Source organism: Danio aesculapii, chromosome 23 (assembly GCF_903798145.1).
Source record: "Danio aesculapii chromosome 23, fDanAes4.1, whole genome shotgun sequence".
Classification (NCBI taxonomy): Eukaryota; Metazoa; Chordata; class Actinopteri; order Cypriniformes; family Danionidae; genus Danio; species Danio aesculapii.
Window position 1 is genome coordinate 44,006,664 of NC_079457.1, and position 23,125 is coordinate 44,029,788.

Sequence of the window (23,125 nt, forward strand, 5' to 3'; positions counted from 1 at the left end):
CAAGACAAAACATTTTTAGATGAAATGTCATATTTTGCAGTTTTAGTTTAACTGTAGTTTATGTAGTAACATCATATTTGATTATAATTTAACTTAAGGTAGCAAACGTGGACGTCAGTGTAAATTGACTTTTAATATAGTAGACAGGTGACTTCTTAAATACCAACTCCACTGACCAGCTGGTCCTCTAAAACAAAAAGGTAAAGAATCAGATTAATAAAAATGGCAAGCTTTAGCATGTTTTAGGTTCCGGGGCATTTCATTGAATTTAAAGCCATCTAATCAGTAAAGCTCTGTTTGTTGTAATTTGAGAAATATCCACTAGGGTGAAAAGAGGCATGGGAGCACTATGTTCCAAACACAGATGTAAACAACATTTTTAATGATTATATTCACATTTATTGATATGTTTGCCTATATTTCTTTGATTATATAGAAAAAAGAAGAATAGTGCTTACTAATAAAAGTTCAAAATCCTTTGTAGAATTGCAAGCGTCCACTCTGGACCTTCAACATCAGGCCTTCTACAGTCTGGCCCTTCGACAATAGGCCTCCTTCCAGTCTGGCCCTTTGACATCAGGCCTTCTACAGTCTGACCCTCTGACATCAGGCCTCCTTCAGTCTGACCCTTCAACATTAGGAGTTAGGACGATTCTAAGGTCCCACGCATTTTTGGGGGCCCTAGAGATATTATTAGCACCCACCCCCCCCCCTCCCCCCTCTTTCATCCGCGACTATAAATACCCCCTGCTCTGTCTATTTATATTTACAGTGATTATCCCTGGACACCTGTAAAATTTAAGCAATCTATGAGGATATCGTGGTCAATGGTGTCAAATGCAGCACTGAGATCAAGTAAAACTAGTAACAAGATGCAGCCTCGGTAGCAGCTAAGAGTAAATCATTGGTTATTTTCACTAACGCCATTTCTGTACTGCAATGACGCCTGAAACCTGAAAGGTTTGAAGTAGACCTATAATTAGCTAAGTTGCTGTGATCCAGTTGTGGCTTCTTAATAGGTTTAATAACATCCAGCTTGAAAGTGTTTGCAACATGGCCTAAAGATAAAGAAGAGTTGATAATGTTAAGAAAAGGTTTTTCTATTACAGGTAGCAACTCTTTCAGTAATTTTGTTGGAATTGAGTCTAACAAGCTAGTCTGGCTGGTTAGACATATTTAAAAGTTTATCTAGCTCTTCCTGTCCTGATTTTGAAGCACTGTTGATTATTTTGATTTAGTGGAATGTTTAATAAATCTGATCGACAATGTAAAGCCCAACCGTCAAATTTATCAAATGAAATGAGTATAGTTGACTTAAAATTTACTGGAAGTTAATTTTACTATTTTCAAAAGAGTTAATTTAGTGATTAAATGTTAATTGAGCATTAATAATATACACCTGCTGTTAGCGAGCAGAATTAAGCTGCGGTCACACTGGGCTTTTCCTCTCATAGACTTCCATTCATACGCACACGAATGCGTCAGACCAGAAACGCAAGCTCATGCGTCAAGTTTCGCATGTCGCTGCGGTGCAAAGTTCAAGCTTGGTGAACTCTGACCTCGCATCACTTGACTGCGTGAAACCAATCGGGGATCAAAACAGGACCTCTCAGGACAAAAATTTAAAACATGGAGCAAATCGCTTGCTTTTTTAAATGTCTAATCATCTTGTTTAATCCTGCCCCTTTTCGCAGCACCGTACGACAGAATTTTGCACACACAAAGCCCAGTGTGACCGCAGCTTTAAGCTGTGGTCACACTGCACTTTTCTCCCCATGGACTTCCATTCATACACGCACGAATGCGTCAGACCAGAAATGCATGTTCGTGCATCAAGTTCCGCAGTTCGAAATCGCATCACTTGACTGCATGAGACCAATCAAAGATTAAAACATGACCTCTCTGGACAGAAATTTAAAGCAGTCACTTGCTTTTTTAAATGTCTAATCATCTTATTTAACCCCGCCCCTTTCCGCAGCGACGTACTACAGAATTTCGCATGCTCAAACTCTAGTGTGACCGCAGCTTTACTAAAGAGAAACACAAAACTACAGCTGACTTCCTGACTTCAGTATCAACAGCTTCACTTATTACTAACCTGCTTGACTTTGTTTCTGTCAGTTGTCTACAAAAGTCCTTTGCAAGATTCACTGGAAATAATCTTGTGAGACTTCACCATTGATGAGAACAGCAGTTGCTTTTCCAGTACTCTGACTTCATTTCTCATGTTAGTTTCTCTTTGAACTATATAATTATATGTTATGACGAGTAAAAAGGAGAAAGAATTTTATCAGGTTAAATAATCAGAATGCTGAATCATAATATATATATATATATATATATATATATATATATATATATATATATATATATATATATATATATATATAATCATTAAGCATACTTTATATTCAGATTCTTGATGTCTGTGCGTTTAGGGTGCTTCAATGTGTTTCACAGCTCTGCTGGGTTTTCTTCAGTATTACAACAGGGGAATTATTATTAGTAATGTGAAAAGCAGTACCACAGCATTATTAAGATAATCTGAAGTGACCAATAACATATAGGTTAGTGATAGGTGAAGCTGTTGATACTATTTGTAGAGTTGTTTAATGATCCTCTGCTAAGATTTTCAGAGATTGAATGCGTTTTATTTCTTTTAAGGCTGTGACTGTGAAGTCAGCTGTAGTTTTGTGTTTCTCTTGTTAACAGAAGGTGTTTATCATTAAAGCTTAATCAACACGTACTTAATCATCTTATTACTTCAACTTAAATAAAGTTAACAATACTAATATAGATTTATTTGTTTTTTTTAAACTAAAATTATTTGTAGCAATCGGTTTCCTCCAATGGTTACCTTAACTTATTGGGTTTTACAGTGTAGAAAAGCAACAGCTGTTTTCATCAATGGTGACGTCTAACATGATTATATCCAGTGAATCTTGCAAAGGGCTTTTGTAGACATCTGAGAGAAACAAAGTCAAGCAGGTTAATAATACTGTAGGTGAAGTGGTTAATACTGTTTGTGGAATTGTTTACTTACTTCATTTACTACACTTATTTCATTTGATAAATTTGACTGTTGGATTGTACAGTGCACACATATACACGCTCTCTCGTGTCCGTTATATGTTATTATGTTCGTTGTAGGTTATATACGTCTGTGTCCTGATGTCTCACAAAAACAGGTACACACATGGGCACACACACAAACACACATACACTCTCAGGCCCAATCCCAATTCTACCCCTTAGCCCTTACCCCTCGGTTTGCGCATGCACGCCAAGGGGTAGGAGTGTCCCAATTCTCTTTAGCTTGAAGGCGTAGGGCTAAGAGGAAGGGGTGAATAGCCCTTCGAACTAAGATTTTTCAGGACCACACTCGAAACCCAGCTGCACCCGGAAGTGAGGAGATCCACAAATTAGTATTTTTTGTCATTATTACAAATTTTTTACAACAAACAAGCATATGTTTTAATATATTCATATTCGCGTTCATGTTTTACCATCATGCTTAAAAAAAAACGCTAAAAAACACTAAATTTTGCGATCTATAATCTCTAATAATAACTCCTGTACAGCAGTCCCACAACATTCTGACACTCAATGACACTCGAATACCCTGTCAGAAAAGTCTAGGGAGGGGAATGAGCTGGGAATGAGCTTTTTACAGTGTCTGCTATAATGTTAATGTTGTGTTTGTGTGTTTACACAGATGAATATGGCCACTGTGTAAATGCACAGTACAGTTACGCTCTTATTGCCACATTAGATCGTTATGAGAACATAATATATGCCTTCAGTGATTTCCTGAAGATAAACACCTGAAAATAACATAACTGGAATAACTACAGCAGTCGCGATCGTCTGATCTCACATGAAGCAAGAGATCGCGATGACATATGAGGACGTGTGCAGGTGCTGTAGTGCTGTTCCAATTCTTAGGGGTAAATTTTGAAGCCCTTCCCCTTAACCCTCGGTTGTAAGGGGAAGGGGTAGGGGTACAAAAATAGAATTGGGATTGGGCCTTACTCTCTCTCTCTCTCTCTCTCTCTCTCACACACACACACGCACGCACGCACGCACGCACGCACGCACACACACACACACTTTGAGTGTTGTTAAATTTTGATTGATTTATTCATTTGGTTGATTCCACAATAAATATGCCAGTTGAATGCTGGCAGCATAACCAGTTGCTGAGCTGAGCACTTGTTCTTTAAAAGCTTTGACAGTCTGAGACGCTCTCGCAGCTGAACAAATACAGCATAGCACAAAGAAGAAAAAAAAACAAATAAAGAAATGTGAACATACTGTAGGACAATCTCCTTTCAGATGTACCTTCGATAGACAAAGTCAAGATTCATCTGGGAGAAATTGACCAATTGTAGACAGATTTAGAAAAAAGTCTAATGGAAATGTTTTGTAAAATGCATTTACTTAATTAAAGTATTATGACAACTTGTTCAGCCATTTTTGTTTGTAAAGATCTTTGCTAAATTTTTATTTTGATCAACATGACATAAGCAATTGACAATGTAGAAAACCTCAGAAAATTGCCCATATTTGCATGGATGTACTAAAGCATTTGCTACTTTTTAAAGGAATGAGAAACTGCTTTTTCAATGTGCACAAGTGACACAATGATGCGAGGAGGTAGTTTTGAGAATATCAATTCTGATCTGAGAAACGTACCAAATTGACTGAGAAAAACTGTAATAGCCAATTATAATTCAGTATTTTCTATGTATCTAAACAATGATACTAGACATGGTAATAGATTTGGAATATAGTGGATAAACAGTATTTATTATTTATAAAAATAGAGTAACCTCTAAAAGTACAAGCTCTTCATATACGAATGAATTCTAACTGGCTGTTAGTTTTTTTTTTATTATTGTTCATCAACTTGAAAAAACTAAAGTTCATTAAATTGTTATCAGGCGACGCGGTGGCGCAGTGGGTAGCAAGCTTGCCTCACAGCAGGAGGTTCACTGGTTCGAGCTTCGGCTGGGTCAGTTGGCCTTTTTGTGTGGAGTTTGCATGTTCTCCCCACGCTCGTGTGGGTTTCCTCTAGGTCAGGGGTTACCAAACTTGTTCCTGGAGGGCCGGTGTCCTGCAGATTTTAGCTCCAACCCTAATCAAACACACCTGAACGAGCTAATCAAGGTCTTGCTAGGTATACTTGAAACAACCAGCCAGGTGTGTTAAGGCAAGTTGGAGCTAAACCCTGCAGGGACACCGGCCCTCCAGGACCGAGATTGGTGACTCCTGCTCTAGGTGCTCCAGTTTCCTCCACAAGTCCAAAGACATGTGGTACAGGTGAACTGGGTATGCTAAAATTGACCGTAGTGTATGAGTATGTGTGTTTCACAGTGATGGGTTGTGGCTGGAAGGGCATCCGCTGCGTAAAATAAATGCTGGATAAGTTGGCGGTTCATTCCGCTGTGGCGACCCCAGATTAATAAAGGGACTAAGCTGAAAAGAAAATGAATGAAGTTGTTATCATTTTAGCATTTTGTCATGATTTTATATTGAGAAAGATTTTAAGAACTACAATTGTATTGTTGACATTCTAATTATTTTACCTAATGTGAATTGGACTGTGTATTTTTTCATAATTTCAGGTACACTTTGTATATACGCATTTATTCTTTGAGATTGATTCAAGAAATACAAACATAGGCTCAGACATTTAGGCTTACATTGCATATCTGGTCAGTGTAGCTAATCATATCATTTCTTAAATGCATAGATAAAGTGTGTGTGTGTGTGGATAAACTGCTAAACCAGAAGTGGGCAAACTACAGCCCGCAGGCCATATGCGGCCTGCTGACACATTCACCCGGCCCTGCAGTGGAGTTTTTAAAATGCTGCTTAAAGTGCTGCTAACGGTTTGGTTTCAGAATTAGTCAATTAATGATGCAATAGAAGTGAACGCCATGTGATGGCAGTATTGCACAAGGTACAGTTAGTGCAACCAGTAGAATTAGAACAAACTCTCGGATATTAAAATGCACTCGACCGTTAATGACTCAAAATGAGTCAGACAAAAAAAGATTGAAACTCTGAATGTCGTGTTTAAGGAAGAATGGACAACAAAATACTTCTTGACCAATATCGAACAGAAAGCGGTAGGTCTAATATGCCAAGAAAGTATTGCTGTTTTAAAAGACTGCAACCTAAGGGACCGATCACACCGAACGCGCATTTACGTTCCAAAAACGCAAGGTGCACCGCACTGCCTTTTTGTTGACTTTTGTTTTTATGTCGTTATGCATCGACTGAATCAGCTGGGTATTTTGCGAGAGTGTTGTTGTTGATATTAATATAACTTTATTTTCAGACTCATTGTCCACATTAACACACTCATAATAACATGACTTGGAATAACAAAGACTAAGAGTCTTCTTCCATTTTATCTCATAGTTTTATGATTGATTGGAGCATATTAATACAAGTTCAAATGAGATTGTTGTAAATTTGACTAAAAATCATGTAATAATTGCTGGTTAAATGTGTTTATTTTGTCATAAAATATATTTTCCATGCATACATCCACTTTAAAAAGTTCTTTTACCAAAGATTTGTGGTTTTATCAAGTTTTATGATGATTGGTCTGTATAAAAGCCGTGCAAATTAGATTATTGTAAATTTGACTGAATAGTAAACTTTAAGAATTATTTTTAATGTGTTAATATGAGTTTTTTTTCTATCATTTACATTTAGTCATTTAGCAGACACTTTTATCCAAAGCAACTTACAAATGAGGACAAGGAAGCAATTTACACAACTATAAGAGCAGCAGTGAACAAGTGCTATAGACAAGTTTCAGGTGTGTAAAGTCTAAGAAGCAAAGCATTAGTAAAAATGTTTTATTTTTTATTTTTTTTTTGAGAGAGAGAGAGAGAGAGAGAGAGAGGGCACAGTTAGAGAGAGAGAAAGGGCACAGACAATATCTTTTCTATTCTACACGGTAAAAATTATTACATTATTATATTTTATAAGAGATTATTTTATAGTTTTATGATGATTGATAAGTGATGATAAATATAAATAGCATTGCAAATTCATTTGACTTGTAAAATTGACTCAATAATAATAACTATTAAAAAAAATCTGTTTTGTGTTAATGTGACATGTTTCTGTCTGATATTACATGTTCCATGCATACTGCCACTATAAATAAAAGTTAATTTTTGAAGGATTTGACATGTGGCCCTTCACTTGGTTTGCAAAACTTGATGTGGCCCTCGGGTCTACAAGTTTGCCCACCACTGTGCTAAACTTAGGCTTATTATGGCATCTGCATGTTGCAGCTCTGATTTGATATGCTTCTTTTACCCATTTGTAAGTTTCCATTTGATAAAAGTGTCTACTAAATGAAAAAAAAAAACAAAACAAAATGTGTGTATAGTCAATTCACGGAGAAACACCTGGAAGACATTTCTTCATCATCTATTCCACTCCCTTCATGAACTCCAAGAACTCTGCAATAAAAGAATTGTGGAAATGCATGAGGCAAAGGCAAGAAAGGATTTGCATCAAATAGGGTGCTATAATGCCACTGTAGGAAAACTGTAACATATGCATAAAGTAGTATCCCATCATACCAAAAAATAACAAAGAGTGGGCACTCCTGATATCAGTGCTAAGATTTTTACTCAAAATTAGTGAAATTGGAGGACCATTCTAAATATTAGATACGTTTATTTGAAATACTTTTATAACTTTTGTATTAAAGGCCTTAAATAAAAAAGTAGAAAATGGCCAGTGGTTTATTTAATAATTGATCTCTTTTCTATCTTTCCTTTTTATTGTCAATGAATTTGAGTATGGATAAAAACACGTGCTTACCATCATAATCAATTTTTCCGTCATTGTTTTTGTCTCCGTCTCTCATCAGTTCCTCAATGTCATCTTCAGTGATGGCTTCACCTGTAGCTTCCAGCATTAGCTTCAGTTCATCAAGGTCAATGTAACCATCTGCATTCCTGTCCAGATGCAATCAAATGCAATCAGAAGCCTTTAAACCCAACACAAATTTGCTCTCGTAATTTAATGGAAAGACAGACGTACTTGTCAAACATACGGAAGAGTTCCGCCAGTTCTTCCTCTGGCCTTCCTTTGCTGTCATCTTTCATGCATCTCACCATCATGACCAAAAATTCCTCAAAATCCACCGTACCACTTCCTGTATGAAAACAACCAACATTTATTTTTCTATTTTTTAAACTGACCCAGCAAACTGAAAAATCCCATTAACTTAACATTGGACCAAACTTTGAAGCATCATAACCCCACTGAAATAGAAATTGTTAGAAACAAGTGATCTTCCATATTTGAAGAAGCCATCAAACTGTGTAAAACTAAAAATGATAAAGGTCCCAGTGCACTATCATAGAGACATTGAGGTTGATTTGTATCATTCATTTTGACAAGAATCTTGGATGTATCGTTACTCTAAACTGTCAATCAACTCCATAGCAAAAAAAACAGAATAATCTAGCAGCCATTTAACAACAGAGATGTCTCAGCTTTAGTAGGGACCTGGGGATTGGCTGGTTTGACTCATGCAGGCAAACAGCACTTTCTGTCTCCTACACATCCAAGGGTGCGTTTCCCAAACAACGAGGTAACTCGTGGCTGAACTATCATAGTCTGATGCATCGTTTGGGGAAAAGAACGATGTAGTGACAAGTGTTTCCCAAAACCCGTAGTTTCTCTGTCGCAGATCCATTGTTTGAACCACGTTAGGTATAATGTAAAACGCCCACAATGATGCTCTAAACAGGGTGGTAACAACTTCTTTAGAGAGAAACCCCATAATTTCTTTGTGCAAGTTATATTGTTTTACACATACACGCATTAAAAAAATAGTTTTTTATAAAAACATGCACTCGTTTTACATGTTAATTGAAATATATGTAAATGGCACATATAGAGCCAATGTTTATTATTGAGAATATTACATATTCCATAACATCTATTCAAAATTTACATAAAATCACTTACAAAAGCTAACACATATTCTAATATCATACATAAATCATATAAATAAATAATGAGACTATTTATTAAGAAATTAAATTTAATATTTATTATTTATTAAGAAATGAAAAAAATCATACTAAAATAATAATAATAAAAATAATAATGATGATTCATTCATTCATTCATTTCTGCCACTTTTCTGGGGCCGGGTCGCGGGGGCAGCAGTCTTAGGAGAGAACCCCAGACACGTCCTTCAGCTCCTCCCGGGGGATCCCAAGGCGTTCCCAGGTCAGCTGAGAGACATAGTCCCTCTAGCGTGTCCTGGGTCTTCCCCGAGGCCTCCTCCCGGTGGGACATGCCTGGAACTCCTCCCTTGGTAGGCAGAAACAAATGCCCGAGCCACCTCAACTGACTTCTCTTGATGTGGAGGAGCAGCGGCTCTACTCCGAGCTCCTCCCAGGTGTCAGAGCTCCTAACCCTATCCATAAGAGTGCGCCCTGCCACCCTTCAAAGGAAACTCATTTCGGCCGCTTGTATCCGAGATCTTGTCCTTTCGGTCATGACTCAAAGCTCATGACCATAGGTGAGAGTAGGAACATAGATTGACTGGTAAATCGAGAGCTTTGCCTTTCGGCTCAGCTCCTTCTTCACCACAACGGAGCGGTACATCGACCACATTACTGCTGCCGCTGCACCAATCCGCCTGTCAATCTCACGCTCCATCCTTCCCTTACCCGTGAACAAAACCCCGAGATACTTAAACTCCTCCACCTGGGGTAAGGACTTTCCTCCAACCTGGAGACGGCAAACCACCTTTTTCCGGTGGAGCACCATGGCCTCGGACTTGGAGGTGCTGATTATCATCCCAGCCGCGTCACACTCGGCAGCAAACCGCCCCAGTGCATGCTGAAGGTCCATGTTCAATGAAGCCAGCAAAACAACATCATCTGCAAATAACAGAGATGAAATCCTGTGGTCCCCGAACCGGACCCCCTCCAGCACAAGGCTGCGCCTTGAAATTCTGTCCATAAAAATTATGAATAGAATTGGTGACAAGGGGCAGCCCTGACGGAGTCCAACATGCACTGGAAACAAATCTGACTTATTGCCGGCAATGCAAACCAAACTCCTACTCTGTTCTTACAGGGACGAGACGGCCCTCAACAGGCCCTCTGACCCCATACTCCCCGAGCACCCTCCACAGAATGCCATGAGGGACACGATGGAATGCCATCTCCAAGTCCACAAAACATCGGGATGCAGCCTAGATGATGCAAGCTGAGACTGCATATCTCAGTGATGCAATATCAGACACAATGCACTCAATGGAGCTAGTGATGTCCCCGTGAGGGGTAGGGTTAGGGGTGGGGTTAAGTGAGCACATTAAAAAGCATTGGATGCAACTCACATTGCACTGCACAGGTCTGCATCCAGACCCCTCTCACTTATCCAGCATTTGCTTTACGCAGCGGATGCCCTTCCAGCTGCAACCCATCACTGGGAAACACCATCCACTCTCATTAACACACATACACTATTGACAATTTTAGCTCTCCCAATCCACCTATAGTGCATGCCTTTGGACTTGTGGGGGAACCCCACACGAACACTGAGTGTTCAGATTGTAATATTTTATTAAGATTGATCAAATCTGCTTTGCTATTTCCTCTAAAGTAAGGGACTGGTACAACAGAATATATATTTACAGGTAAAAAACAGCTTAGGGTTCTTAGATGTTACTTATTCTGAATTGTTCTGGACTTTACCATCTTCATCTACTTCGTCGATCATCTCCTGGAGCTCTTCAGGTGTAGGGTTCTGGCCCAACATCCTCATCACTTTACCGAGCTCTTTGGTGCTGATACAGCCATCCTCAGCGTCCTGAACAAAAATGTCAAATGCTGCACGGAACTCTACATAAACGCAGCAAAACAGTTAGTTAGGCTATATAATATATACAGCTATTTGTATCTATGTCAAACCAGTAATGATATTGCAAGTCAGTTTGGTAAATAATTATTGAATATAGGCAAAACATATTTCAATTAGCTAAAATGTGCTAGTTTTGATTATTATTCCTGAAATAAAAGATTTTTTTGTATATTTACTTACAATACTGTCAAAAGCTAATGTGTGTAGTTGCTATTATAAACTTATCATATTGTGAACTTATTTTTTAGTCTGTTCTGTGTGACAGTTCTAATTCATTACTACAGGTAAATAACAAAGACTATTCAAATGCAGTAAAAGGTAAAACTATTTGCGCTACAAACCAGTGGTTATAATTAAGATAATAAATTAAATTGATATTATAACAAATATCTGTTTGCAATATCAAGAAGCATTTTTTGTGGTAAGAAAAAGTGGAAGGAAACGACATCAAAAGCTTTATTCAACTATAGAGAAATTTAGAACATTTTTAGCTAGTCTAAATCCAAATGCATGCTGTATATTTTTCTGAACAATACCATTTTTCTGCTCATCAGTGAGTTGCTCTGCCTGTGGAAGACATGGATTGAGAATCATCTCAGATCATTACAGAAAAATGTATGTACACAAGTAGTAACAAGCATAATAGTTGAATTTTATTTACACTGATTTTACAACCCCAAGGTTTAGGACTTCATGGAAAATGCAAATAAAAAAGAAAGTAGTGATTTCTAAATTCACTTTGACTTGTATTTATTTGCAGACAATACAACAAACATTATTTAATGTGTCCCTCATGATTTTTATTGTTTTTTTCCAAAATAAAGACGTATTCCAATTTTGGTAACAGTAAAGCATTTACCACCTTGTAATGTGGCCATTCCTTTTTCACAACACTTAAAAGATGTTTCGGGACTGTTTCTTCCTGCAAACAAGTCTTAAGGTGGGCAACAGTACGGGGTCTTTGTTGTCGCATTTTGCGCTTCAAAATGTGCCACATATTCTCTATTGGAGACAGGTCGGGACTGCAGGCAGGTCAGTCAACTTCCTGTATCCTCCTCCTTTACAGCCAGTACGTTGTAATGTGCAGAATGTGGTGCTGCATTTTCTTTTTGAAATAATTATGGGCGTCCCTGGCAGCATATTGTGCTCCAAAATCTCTATGTACATTTCAACATGCCATCACAGAAGTGCAAGATACCTTTGCCAAGGGCACTGACACAACTCCATATCACAAAAGACCCTGGCTTTTAGGCTTCTGTGATGGAAGTCTGAATTATCCTTTTTTTCTTCTTTGGTCCGGAGCACATGGCGTCCATTTCTCCTCAAAAATACCTCAAATACTCATTTCCACTGTGTGATGGTCCATCTCAGATACTTCCAAGCTCAGAGAAGTTGATGTCGCTTCTGGAAACTGTTAACATGGGGCTATCTTTTGGCACAATACAGTTGTAACTGGCATTTGTGGATGTAACTACATATTGTGGAACCTGGCAAAGGTTTGCCAAAGTAGTTCTGAGCCCATGTGGTGATATCGCTTACAGATGAATGATTCTTGATGCAGGTCCACCTGAGTGATCAAAGATCATGGTTATTCAGCCTAGGCTTGCACCCTTGTCCTTTACTCACTGAAATTCCTCCAGATTTATTGAATCTTTTAATAATGTTATACACTGTTGAAAGGGAAATATCCACGTCTTCAAATCTTTTTTGAGGAACATTGTTTTTAAACATTTCAGTAATTTTCTCACGTATTTGTTGGCAGCTGTTGATGCTGCTTTTGGACCAAATCATGATTACAATCACCTGTTGACGTCACTTGTTTCAAATCACATCATTATTTATCCAACTGAACTGATTACTAGCCCTAAACTGCTTCTGTCCCAACTTTTTTTGGAATGTGTTGCAGGCCAAAATTACAAGAAAGGATGTGTATTTACAAATGAAATACAGCTGACTAGACAAAACATGAAATATTGTGTTTCCATGTTGTCTGCATTGAAATAAAAGCCAAAGTAAATTTGGAAATCACTACTTTCTATTTTCATTTGCGTTTTCCATTCTCTCCCAACTTTTTCTGATTTGGGGTTGTAATTCATTTAGTCATTTGGTAATGTTACTTGAAAGCATGTGAATTGGTATTTAAGAAGTTATTTGCCACCGTTTTTAGAATTTTTCAGGAATCTATTCTGCAATTGAACTCTTCAATACTCTTCAAAACAGGATTTCTGAAAACTACTAATAAGCTCTGATTTAAGTCATTTCCATAAATCATGTTTTTGCAATTGTACTCTTCAACGCATATCATAAAAAATGACAAAACAGAGTTATGTTTTTACAAATAAACACTTTTTTTAAGCTAATTATCTATTTTTTTATTCAGTTGATCAACATACACAAGCTAAATGTTAACCTAAAGAATAACAATGTTTTGTAGCAAAATAAACACTTCAAATGTTCATTTCACATGGACTTTAAATGATTGTATTAAAATGTGCTGCACTTAAATAAACATGGTTTTGTGTGTGTGTGTGTGGTTGTGTTTCATCAGTGACATCTCTATTTTAATTTGATAGTTGCTACTTGTGTTTACCAGCATGGATGACATGCATTAGAGTGCAGAATGTGTTTTGAGAATAAAAATGTGTTTAGAGTTTTGCTGAAAAGACCAAGTAAGATCTGCACATGTTTGTTTTACCATGTGAAATGGTTTAAGGTATTGACAACAGGCTGAACAATTAGCTAAATGAGGTCAGGCAACTGAGAATTTAGTTCAGTCAATGGGATTTAGGCCCAATCCCAATTCTATCCCATAGCCCTCCCCCTTAAGGGGTAGGGGTGTCCCAGTTCTCTTTATCTTGGAGGTGTAGGGCTAAGGGGAAGAGTTAAATAGCCATCGAAAGAGAGATTTTTCAGGACCACACTCGAATCCAAGGGGTTAGAAAATTTCCCAGAATACACCAGCCACAACGACTGCATAGCTGCACCCGGAAGTCTAGAGATGCACAAATTAGTATTTTTTGTCATTATTACAAATTTTTATGACAAACAAGCACATGTTTTTATAACCACGTTTATGTTTTACCGCCATGCTTTAAAACAAAAACGCTAAAATAAAAACTGCAAAATTTCGGCATCTATAATCCCTAATAATAACTCCTGTATAGCAGTCCCACAACATTCTGACACTCAAAAACCCTGTCAGAAAAGTCTAGTGGCTGAGAATGACCTTTTTTTACAGTGTCTGCTATAATGTTAATGTTGTTTTCGTTGGTTTGCATTGATGAATATGGCCAGGGTGTAAATGCACGGTACAGTTACAAGTCCATTGCCACGTTAGATCGTTATGATAGCATGACCTTGTTGCCTTCAGTGATTTCCTGAATATAAATACCAAAACATAATGCAGCTGGAATAACTGCAGCAGTCACTCATATGAAGCAAGAGCTCACGATGACATATGATGACATGTGCAGGTGCTGTAGTGGTGTCTCAATTCTTAGGGATACATTTTGAAGCCCTTGCTTCAAGAGGAAGGGGTACAAAAATAGAATTGGGATTGGGCCTTAGTGTTTTAAAAATTGAGAAATACTGTAATTCAGTCCATGCGTTTTTACGGTAACATCTTGTAAAATAACAGTACATTGCTGGCAACTGCAGCTGCCAATATTTTACTGTTAATTTACAGGGCATTTTGTACAGTGCAATTAAACTTATAATCAACAAAATATGCACAAGGAACTGTGAAAATGACGTGAAAACATTCCAATCAACCAATCAGATTTGAGTGACAAGGTTTTACAGTAAAGCATATGCCTACAATAATGATTAGTTGTCTTTGAATTGGCTGAATCATTTATTTCATTTACTGTATGGGCATAATAACTATACAGTATGTGCCATGAAAGCGGGGCTTTAGATTTGAGAGTGAATCTGATTATAGAATTAGTTGACTTCATGCAAAGTTAAAGTGTTGTACACAGTATTGTTCAATCTTAAGAATAAATTTCACTTTACTTCCAATCATCTACTACTGAAACATCTGTGGTTTGTTAGCAAACTCAAAAACATTTTTGTTCTTTGTAAACTTGCATATCTCTTTATTGCATTTACAACATAATCATCCAGTCACAGGTACAGTAGAAGTCAGAATTATTACCCCCCCCTCAATTACTTGCCCCCATTTAATTTTTTCCCTAATTTCTGTTTAACAGAGAGCAGATTTAACATAACAGTTTTAATAACTCATTTCTAATAACTGATTTATTTTATCTTTGCCATGATGACAGTAAATAATATTTTACTAGATCTTTTCAAGACACTTCTATACAGCTTGACGTGACATTTAGGCTTAACTAGGTTAATTAGGTTAACTAGGCAGGTTAGGTTAATTAGGCAAGTTATTGTATAATGATGGTTTGTTCTGTAGACAATCGAAAAAATTAGCTTAAAGGGGCTAATAATTTTGTTCTTTAAATGGTTTTTTAAAATTAAAAACTGCTTTTATTCTAGCCGAAATAAAACAAATAAGACTTTCTCCAGAAGAAAAAATATTATCAGACATACCAACACAATCTCATGGCAATTCGTAACTGTTGATTTAGTGGCTAATTCGTATCAATTCGTACGATCTAATTCGTACATTTTCGTCCGATTTGCTCATCCTCCAATGACGGTTGGGTTTAGGGGTGGGGTTAAGTGCCACGCCTCCTTTTTAAAATCATACAATTTCGTACGACTGAACTCGTACAAATTCGTACGAATTAGCCACTAAACTGACAAAACGTAAAATACTTAGATCAGGCTGGACATACTGTGAAAATGTCCTTGCTTGGTTAAACATTATTTGGCAAACATTTAAAAAAGAAAAACAAAAACAAAGGGGGGCTAATAATTCTGACTCCTCCTGTACGTGAAAGTATCGTCTCCTCTCATATTACTCTATTCTGCCTCATACTAAAACTTTAGCTGCTCTTAGAGTTAAAGACCCTTATAGAGACCCTGCTTTTGCAAATGGCCAAAACATTTTTAAAGGCTGTCTCCATTAACAACATATTTGTTTTAGTTTAATTTCACATTTTGTCCGAATACACAAAGTGAGGTTAGATCTGGGTTGCTTTTCAGATTACACTCTAAAGCAGGGGTCACCAAAGTTGTTCCTGGAGGGCCGGTGTCCTGCACATTTTAGCTCCAACTCGAATCAAATACTCCTGAACAAGCTTATCAAGGTCTTACTAGGTATACTTGAAACATCCAGGCAGGTGTGTTGAGGCAAGTTGGAGCTAAACCCAGCAGGGACACCGGCCCTCCAGGCCCGAGATTGGTGACCACTGCTCTAAAGAAAAGGTGCACTAGAATTAAAAATAACAAACCAGAGATAAAGTCGTATATGATATGAGGTGCTCAACAATGGATGGATAATCCAACCAAGCTAACTCAGCTGCTTAAGTAAGAGTTTCTAACTATAGTCCCCTGTTGGATCAAACACAAACCAACAGACTGCTGTAACATATAAACATGTATCAGGATTTCCTTGCCAGACTGCATCTCTCTTTCTCATACACACACACAGACAGAGCGAGAGTGATCAGTCAAGATAACCTAGTGATAACACACACAGTCAATCTGACTTGAGTATTTTATCTTAAGCACCTGCATTTTCAACATGCATACCCACGTTTACAGCAGAGCGAAGCAGGCCAAAATTAGACATGGTGTGGCAGGCGGTTCTCCATGTGGAGTCATGAATGATCGTACCTCTGCTGTCTTAAGTGGCTCCTATCTAACTCTGATAATGCTTAAGAGTCAGGTTTTTTAGAGCTGTCTTTTTTTAGCCCAGTGACATAAACTGGCCAGCTTGAGTGAATCATGTATAACAGTTATGTACATTGTAATGCCAATATGGGTGTGTTGATGAGGTATGCCTTAAATTGAATGTAATAAAGCCATGCAGTATAATCTTCATAAGTAATTGCATAAATAATAAAAAGAAAAACTCTGATAAACTGACACATTCTTTTTATGAAGATGTGTTTAGGAGACCTTTAAATACACCTCATAATGAATAGGTTTTCTTCTTTTTATTCATGACCATTTTAAAATGGTAGTATGCGTTACAATACAACATCAGCATTTAATGACATCCAAATAGGGTAAGATAGGTGAAAATGCCTGTTTTTACATTGAAGCTGCATCATATTTATTTAGTGCATGCAGGATTATGAGACAGTTATGTATATATAACTGTATCATAATGTAATTTCTCTCATTTTGCTTTATATTGGCAAATAAATATTGGAGATGTGTAAAATGTAAATGAATTATTGGTGAATAATAATCCCATGCATTGCAATAAGTGAGAAATAACACTACTAACATCCTGCCACTTACCTAATATTATTATTATTATTATTATTATTATTATTTAAATATTACATTTACATCCTTCTACAAACAGACAAAGTTTAATCTTCAACAAGAGTGCAAAAATGAGTACTCCTTAAAGCTAAGCCATGAATACAAAAGTATGATACATTATATGACTGTAGTTAAAAGTAAAGTTTTTTTAGCCTACTATATATTTTTGTATATAGTGAAACTTTGTTTAAAACTCAAAGCACCAAAACACTCAGAAGACCCAAGACTCACCGCCGCTTTGTAGATGTCATTCATTGTGAGAAGATCAGATGAAGTGCCGACACTAGTGGAGACCAGGACACAAAACTAAATGAGCTTTATAGACAGACAGCCTGCTCCTTCCTGCCCACCTCAGCGTGGGATGGTCCATCACTGTCACGCAAGCCTGATAAAACAGCTATTTGTTCATGACGAGGCTTTAGTCAAAAATGAATAGACAAAAATACTATTACATATTTATAATATACATATATACCAGTGGTGTAGTACTAAAAAAAGGTGGTGTACTATTACCAACCCAATCCAAATTTTAAAAGTAGGCAAAGAAACGACGAAAGTCAATGTTTCTCTGATTCATTAGCTATATATATATATATATATATATATATATATATATATATATATATATATATATATATATATATATATATATATATATACATAAATATAAATAATTTTCTTTTATTTTTTTAACAAACAAAAGCAAAGCACACTTCTTCAAAAATCCAAATACCAGCCTAAACTCAAGTACATTTTTTTCCTATGTTGTATAAATCTGCCACTTTTCAAATTCATAATGCGATAAATATAAACATATTGAAAACTTACAGGCTTATTTACATATTTCACTATTGTAATATATGTCATAATAGGTAATAATTTTTAGTACAATACAACACATGATGTTTCACTCTAATGTCACTCAGATATGCAGTTAAAATGAGTTCATTCATTAAGTGGTTCTGTCACTGCGTTTAATCCTGTACATGAATATATGATATACAGATTTACATTTTTGCTGGAGAAAACAGCTGTGCTTTTTTTATATTGCAGATATTCTAACAATCTATCAACAAACATACCTTGTGCTCACGGTCTGCTCAGCTGTGGTTTGCTGACTAAATGAAAATCAAGTTGAAAACAGAGGAGCGGAATTCTGCCACAGTTTTTATATCAAATTTAAAGGGGACTGAGGCGATCATTTAGTAGTGTACAGTTCATGAGGTAATCGCAAAAGTTTTAGGGGGGCTGAATGGAAGTATAGGAGGCTAAAGCGACGCCCATGCTGTTTTATAATTTTACTTGGACCTTTCAGCAAGACATCATTCAGCTAATTTGTTGTGATCTTCGAAAAACTCTCACGAAATGTTCTCACAGCTGCTGCGTTCGTCAGGGGGCGGGGAATGGTGCAAATTAAACAAAAATGCACCAATTACAACAAATTAAGATGCGAGTTAAAAAATCGTTGGTAGACAGTTAGAGGAGACGCGAATGCACATAAATTAGGAATGTTTAATCACCAAAACAAGTGAGTATACTGAGAGTATGATCCTCAGAAGTCATAATACCTAAACAGCTTGTGGAAAAAAGTAGGCATACTGAGTATATGTGCGTATAGCAAGGACTACACCACTGATATATACCTACTACCCACAAAGCTCTGAATGACTTCTTATAGCCCATCATGTACTCTACGCTCAATTAATTCTGGACAATTGATTATTCCCAGAATATCAAAATCAACTGTAGGTGGTAGATCCTTCTCATATCTGGTGGAGATGGTTAACAATGAACTGTCGTTTACAGACTGAGGCCCTCTTTGTTTGGGTTTGGCACTAAAAAACATGTCCAGCATATGGATCCCAACCATTGCAAAATGCTCTGATCTACCCATGAGTCATGGGACATCTTCACAAGAGTGGCACCCGGCCATGTAATATTACAGCAGCCAAAAGGAATACATTGGCCTGAAATTTGCTTGGAAGCCAGCTATGCTTACCACTATATTACCAACGCTTGTGGACATCCTCTCACAGAAGTGTAGAAAATGAAAGCTTTCAACCAAGGAGTTCTTTGTGTGGGCTCTTGGTGAAAAAAAAAAAACATGTCGAGTATGGATCTCATCTCGTTCTGACATTGAGGTAAGATAAAGCGTTTGAAGGTACAACCTCACCAAAAACACGGAGGTCGATAATTTCTTGTCTTCTGTCACCCAGTATTCACTGTAATAAGCTCCCCCGGTTTGAATGTCATTGCAAGGGTTGACTGGATGCAGATCATGACAGGTCTGGCTGACATTTTTGTGGAGTAAACGCTGGGCTATGTGTAAGAATGAATGGCTTGCTTTGTTTGCTGCAAAACATGCTAATAACGTTCTCCTGTGTGATGCACTGTTTAAGCTACTGCTGATGACCAGTCGAAGACTAATGAAGAAGCAAGAAATAATAACGAAGAAAAAGCTGCCCAAGCCCAGTTTTCAAACCTCCTCTTGCTGACAGCCAAGGTCCTTGGCGACGACGCTGCAGACAATGCACCAAGTTACCCAAACATCCTCAAAGCGGAGGTGACTGGTCATGTAATAAAAAACCAAAGGGGATAAGTTGGCAGGGAGTCAAACCCATATGAACTGCTTGTGGACAAACAGACAGAAGTGCTGAAAAAGAATGCTTTAAACCAAGGCACACTGTTTGTGTTTCGGTGCTAAAAACATATGTTCAAGCTACAGAGCCCAGCCATCGCAATATTCAATTCCATTCAATTTACCTTTATTTTTATAGTGCTTTTACAATGTAGATTGTGTCAAAGCAGCTTCACATAAAAAGTCATAGTAAATTGGAACAGTGTAGTTCAGATTTTAGTGTTTATGCTCAGTTCAGTTTAGCTCAGTTCAGTGTGGTTTAATAATCACTACTGAGAGTCCAAACACTGAAGAGCAAATCCAACGATGCGCAGCTCTACAGATCCCAAACCATGCAAGCTAGTGGCGACAGCGGAGAGGGAAAAAACTTCACTAATTGGCGAAAGTGAAGAAAAAAAACCTTGAGAGAAACCAGGCTCAGTTGGGCACGACCAATTTAATTTCTCTGCTGGTCAAACGTCTTGTGCAGAGCTGCAGTCTCAGCAGCAGAGGCTGGAAGCTGGCCTTAGTGAAGACTCGTCTGTCCCTGGAGCGTCACAGGAATCAGTCTCATGTTCTCCACTCTTCCATGACCACCACAGTAGCTGCTCAGGATACGGCCTGGTCCAGGATTTGGAAACCTTGGGATCATTGTCGCTAGTCTTGGATCACATCAGTGACTCTGCATAGTCTGAGGGTCTCGGGAAGAGTATCCCCAGGTGGAAATGGAGAATAAAGAGAATAATTAGCGTAGCTGCTGTTCATAGTGTATATAAACAAGATGCATAACCTGTGTGGAAGCCCCCTAAGTGGTGCACTAAGTGTATGCTTTACTAAACAGATAGGTCTTTAATCTAGTTTTGAATTGGGAGAGTGTGTCTGAGCCTCGGACGTTATCAGGAAGGCTATTCCAGAGTTTAGGGACTATAAATGAGAAGGCTCGACCTCCTTTACTCGACTTTGCTATTCTCGGTACTACCAGAAGCCCTAAGTTTTGAAACCTTAAAGAGCGAGTTGGATTGTAGCGAGACAGAAGATTGGTTAGATAAACAGGAGCTAGATTATTTAAAGCTTTATATGTAAGAAGCAATATTTTAAATTCAATTCGAAACTTAACAGGCAGCCAGTGTCAGGAGGATAAAATTGGGGTGATGTGATCAAATTTTCTAGACTTGGTAAAAACTCTGGCAGCTGCATTTTGTACTAATTGAAGTTTGTTAATAGAGGATGCTGGGCAGCCAGCAAACAGTGCATTACAGTAGTCCAGCATAGAAGTCATTAAAGCGTGGACTAGCTTTTCTGCATCTAAGATGGATAGCATACTTTTGTAACTTAGCGATATTTCTCAAATGAAAGAAAGCAGTTTTTGTGACATGGGATATATGATTTTTAAAAGTTAAATTGTTTTCTAATATGACACCCAGATCTTTTATAGTAGAGCTAACGCTAACTTTGTATCCCTCTAATTGTAGGTCGAGTTGTGAGATCTGCTGTGTACAGGATTTAGGCCCAATAAATAATAATTCTGTTTTGTCAGTTTAAGAGAAGATAATTGTTGATCATCCAGTCTTTAACATCTTTAATACACTCAGCTGAGACAGTTTAGACATTTCATCAGGTTTAGTTGAAATATATAATTGAGTATCATCTGCATAGCAGTGAAAGCTGATCCCATGTTTTCTAATAATGTCTCCCAGGGGTAGCATGTAAATTGTTAACAGCAAAGGGCCTAAAACTGATCCTTGAGGCACCTCATACTTTACTGGGCTGACTTGTGAAGGCTGTCCATTAATATTCACAAACTGGTAATGGTCAGCTAAGTATGACTTAAACCATTGTAGAGCCTGTCCCTGGACACCTGTAGAATTTAAGCGATTTATGAGGATACCGTGGTCAATGGTGTCAAATGCCGCACTAAAATGGAGTAAAACTAATAGTGAGATGCACTCTTGGTCAGCAGCTAAGAGTAAATCGTTGGTTATTTTCACTAATGCAGTTTCTGTACTGTGATGAGCTCTGAAACCTGACTGAAACACTTCAAAAATATTGTTTGTCTGCAGAAAGGAGCATAATTGAGCAGAAACAACTTTTTCTAGTATTTTAGACATGAATAGAAGATTTGAAATAGGCCTATAATCAGCTAAGTTGCTGGGGTCCAGTTGTGGTTTCTTAATAATAGGCTTAATAACGGCTAACCTGTAAGGATTTGGAACATGGCCTAAAGATGAGTTGATAACGTTAAGAAGAGGTTCTCCTATAACAGGTAGCAATTCTTTTAGTAGTTTTGTTGGAATTGGATCCAACTTATACGTAGCTGGTTTAGAGCTATTTATAATTTTGTCTAGCTCTTCCTCATCTATGATTTTAAAGCACTGTAGGTTATTTTGATTCAGTGGCGTGTTTACTGGATCTGAAGTATAAGGCGGTGCAGAAAGTTTAATATCTCCTATTTTCTGTCTAAAGCCTTCTATTTTATCACTGAAAAAATTCATGAAGTCATCACTACTAATTTGTAGTGGAACATTTTGTTCCAAAGATGACCGATTATTTGTTAATTTAGCAATGGTGTTAAATAACAATCAAGGATGGTTATGAATATTTTCTATCAGTTTGCGGAGGTGCTCAGCCCTGGCAGATTTTAGAGCCCTCCTATAGCTGGACATACTGTCTTTGTACGCAATTCTAAAAACTTCCAAATTATTTTTTTTCCATTTACGTTCCAGGGCACGGGTTGCTGTTTTGAGAGTGCGGGTATGACTATTGTACCATGGTGTAGTTTTATTCTCTCTAGCCTTTTTTAGTTTGATGGGTGCCACAGTATTTAGAGTGCTAGTAAAGTTGGCATCCATACTGCTGGTTACTACATCAAGGTCATTTGCGTTTGCGGGTGCATTTCGAAATAGAGAAAGATCAGGTAAGTTATTTATAAATTCATCTTTAGTGGATGGAACAATAGTTCTACTAGGGCGATACATTGGAGCGGATCTGCTAATTTCAGGTAAACACAGCTTATATAGTAAGAGGTAGTGGTCTGTAATATCATCACTTTGTGGTATAATGTCTACATCAATGACCTCGATTCCATAAGACAGAATTAGATCTAGTGTATGCTTTAGGCGATGGGTTGGACCAATAACGTTTTGCTTAATCCCTAGTGAATGTAGTAAA

At 37.5% G+C, this 23,125-nt stretch overlaps 1 protein-coding gene across 2 annotated transcripts; it reads right to left on the reverse strand.

The window, feature by feature from the left end:
* Window positions 1-4,891: 4,891 nt before the first annotated feature.
* Window positions 4,892-17,631, reverse strand: tnnc1a (troponin C type 1a (slow)). Of its 2 annotated transcripts, XM_056449323.1 has the most exons (7): window positions 17,572-17,631; window positions 11,463-11,493; window positions 10,761-10,907; window positions 8,080-8,194; window positions 7,858-7,994; window positions 7,437-7,490; window positions 4,892-5,478 (listed from the first exon to the last, which is right to left on the reverse strand). In XM_056449323.1, exons 1-6 carry the CDS (start codon window positions 17,593-17,595, stop codon window positions 7,459-7,461), a joined length of 486 nt encoding a protein of 161 aa, XP_056305298.1. In that variant the 5' UTR covers window positions 17,596-17,631; the 3' UTR covers window positions 4,892-5,478; window positions 7,437-7,458. The 2 variants fall into 2 exon arrangements, with proteins under 2 accessions (XP_056305298.1, XP_056305297.1); XM_056449322.1 differs by lacking the exon at window positions 4,892-5,478 and having other exon boundaries at window positions 7,052-7,490.
* Between the last annotated feature and the right edge of the window lie 5,494 nt (window positions 17,632-23,125).

Bases quoted from the DNA above. Each gene is read 5' to 3' on its own strand.
- tnnc1a (XM_056449323.1), bottom strand. From the start codon at position 17,595: ATGAATGACATCTACAAAGCGGCG. The intron at 8,195-10,760 runs GTAAAGTCCAGA...GTTTTCATACAG, and splicing joins CGACGAAGTAGATGAAGATG to GAAGTGGTACGGTGGATTTT. The intron at 7,491-7,857 runs GTAAGCACGTGT...CTTTTATTGCAG, and splicing joins CGGAAAAATTGATTATGATG to AGTTCTTGGAGTTCATGAAG.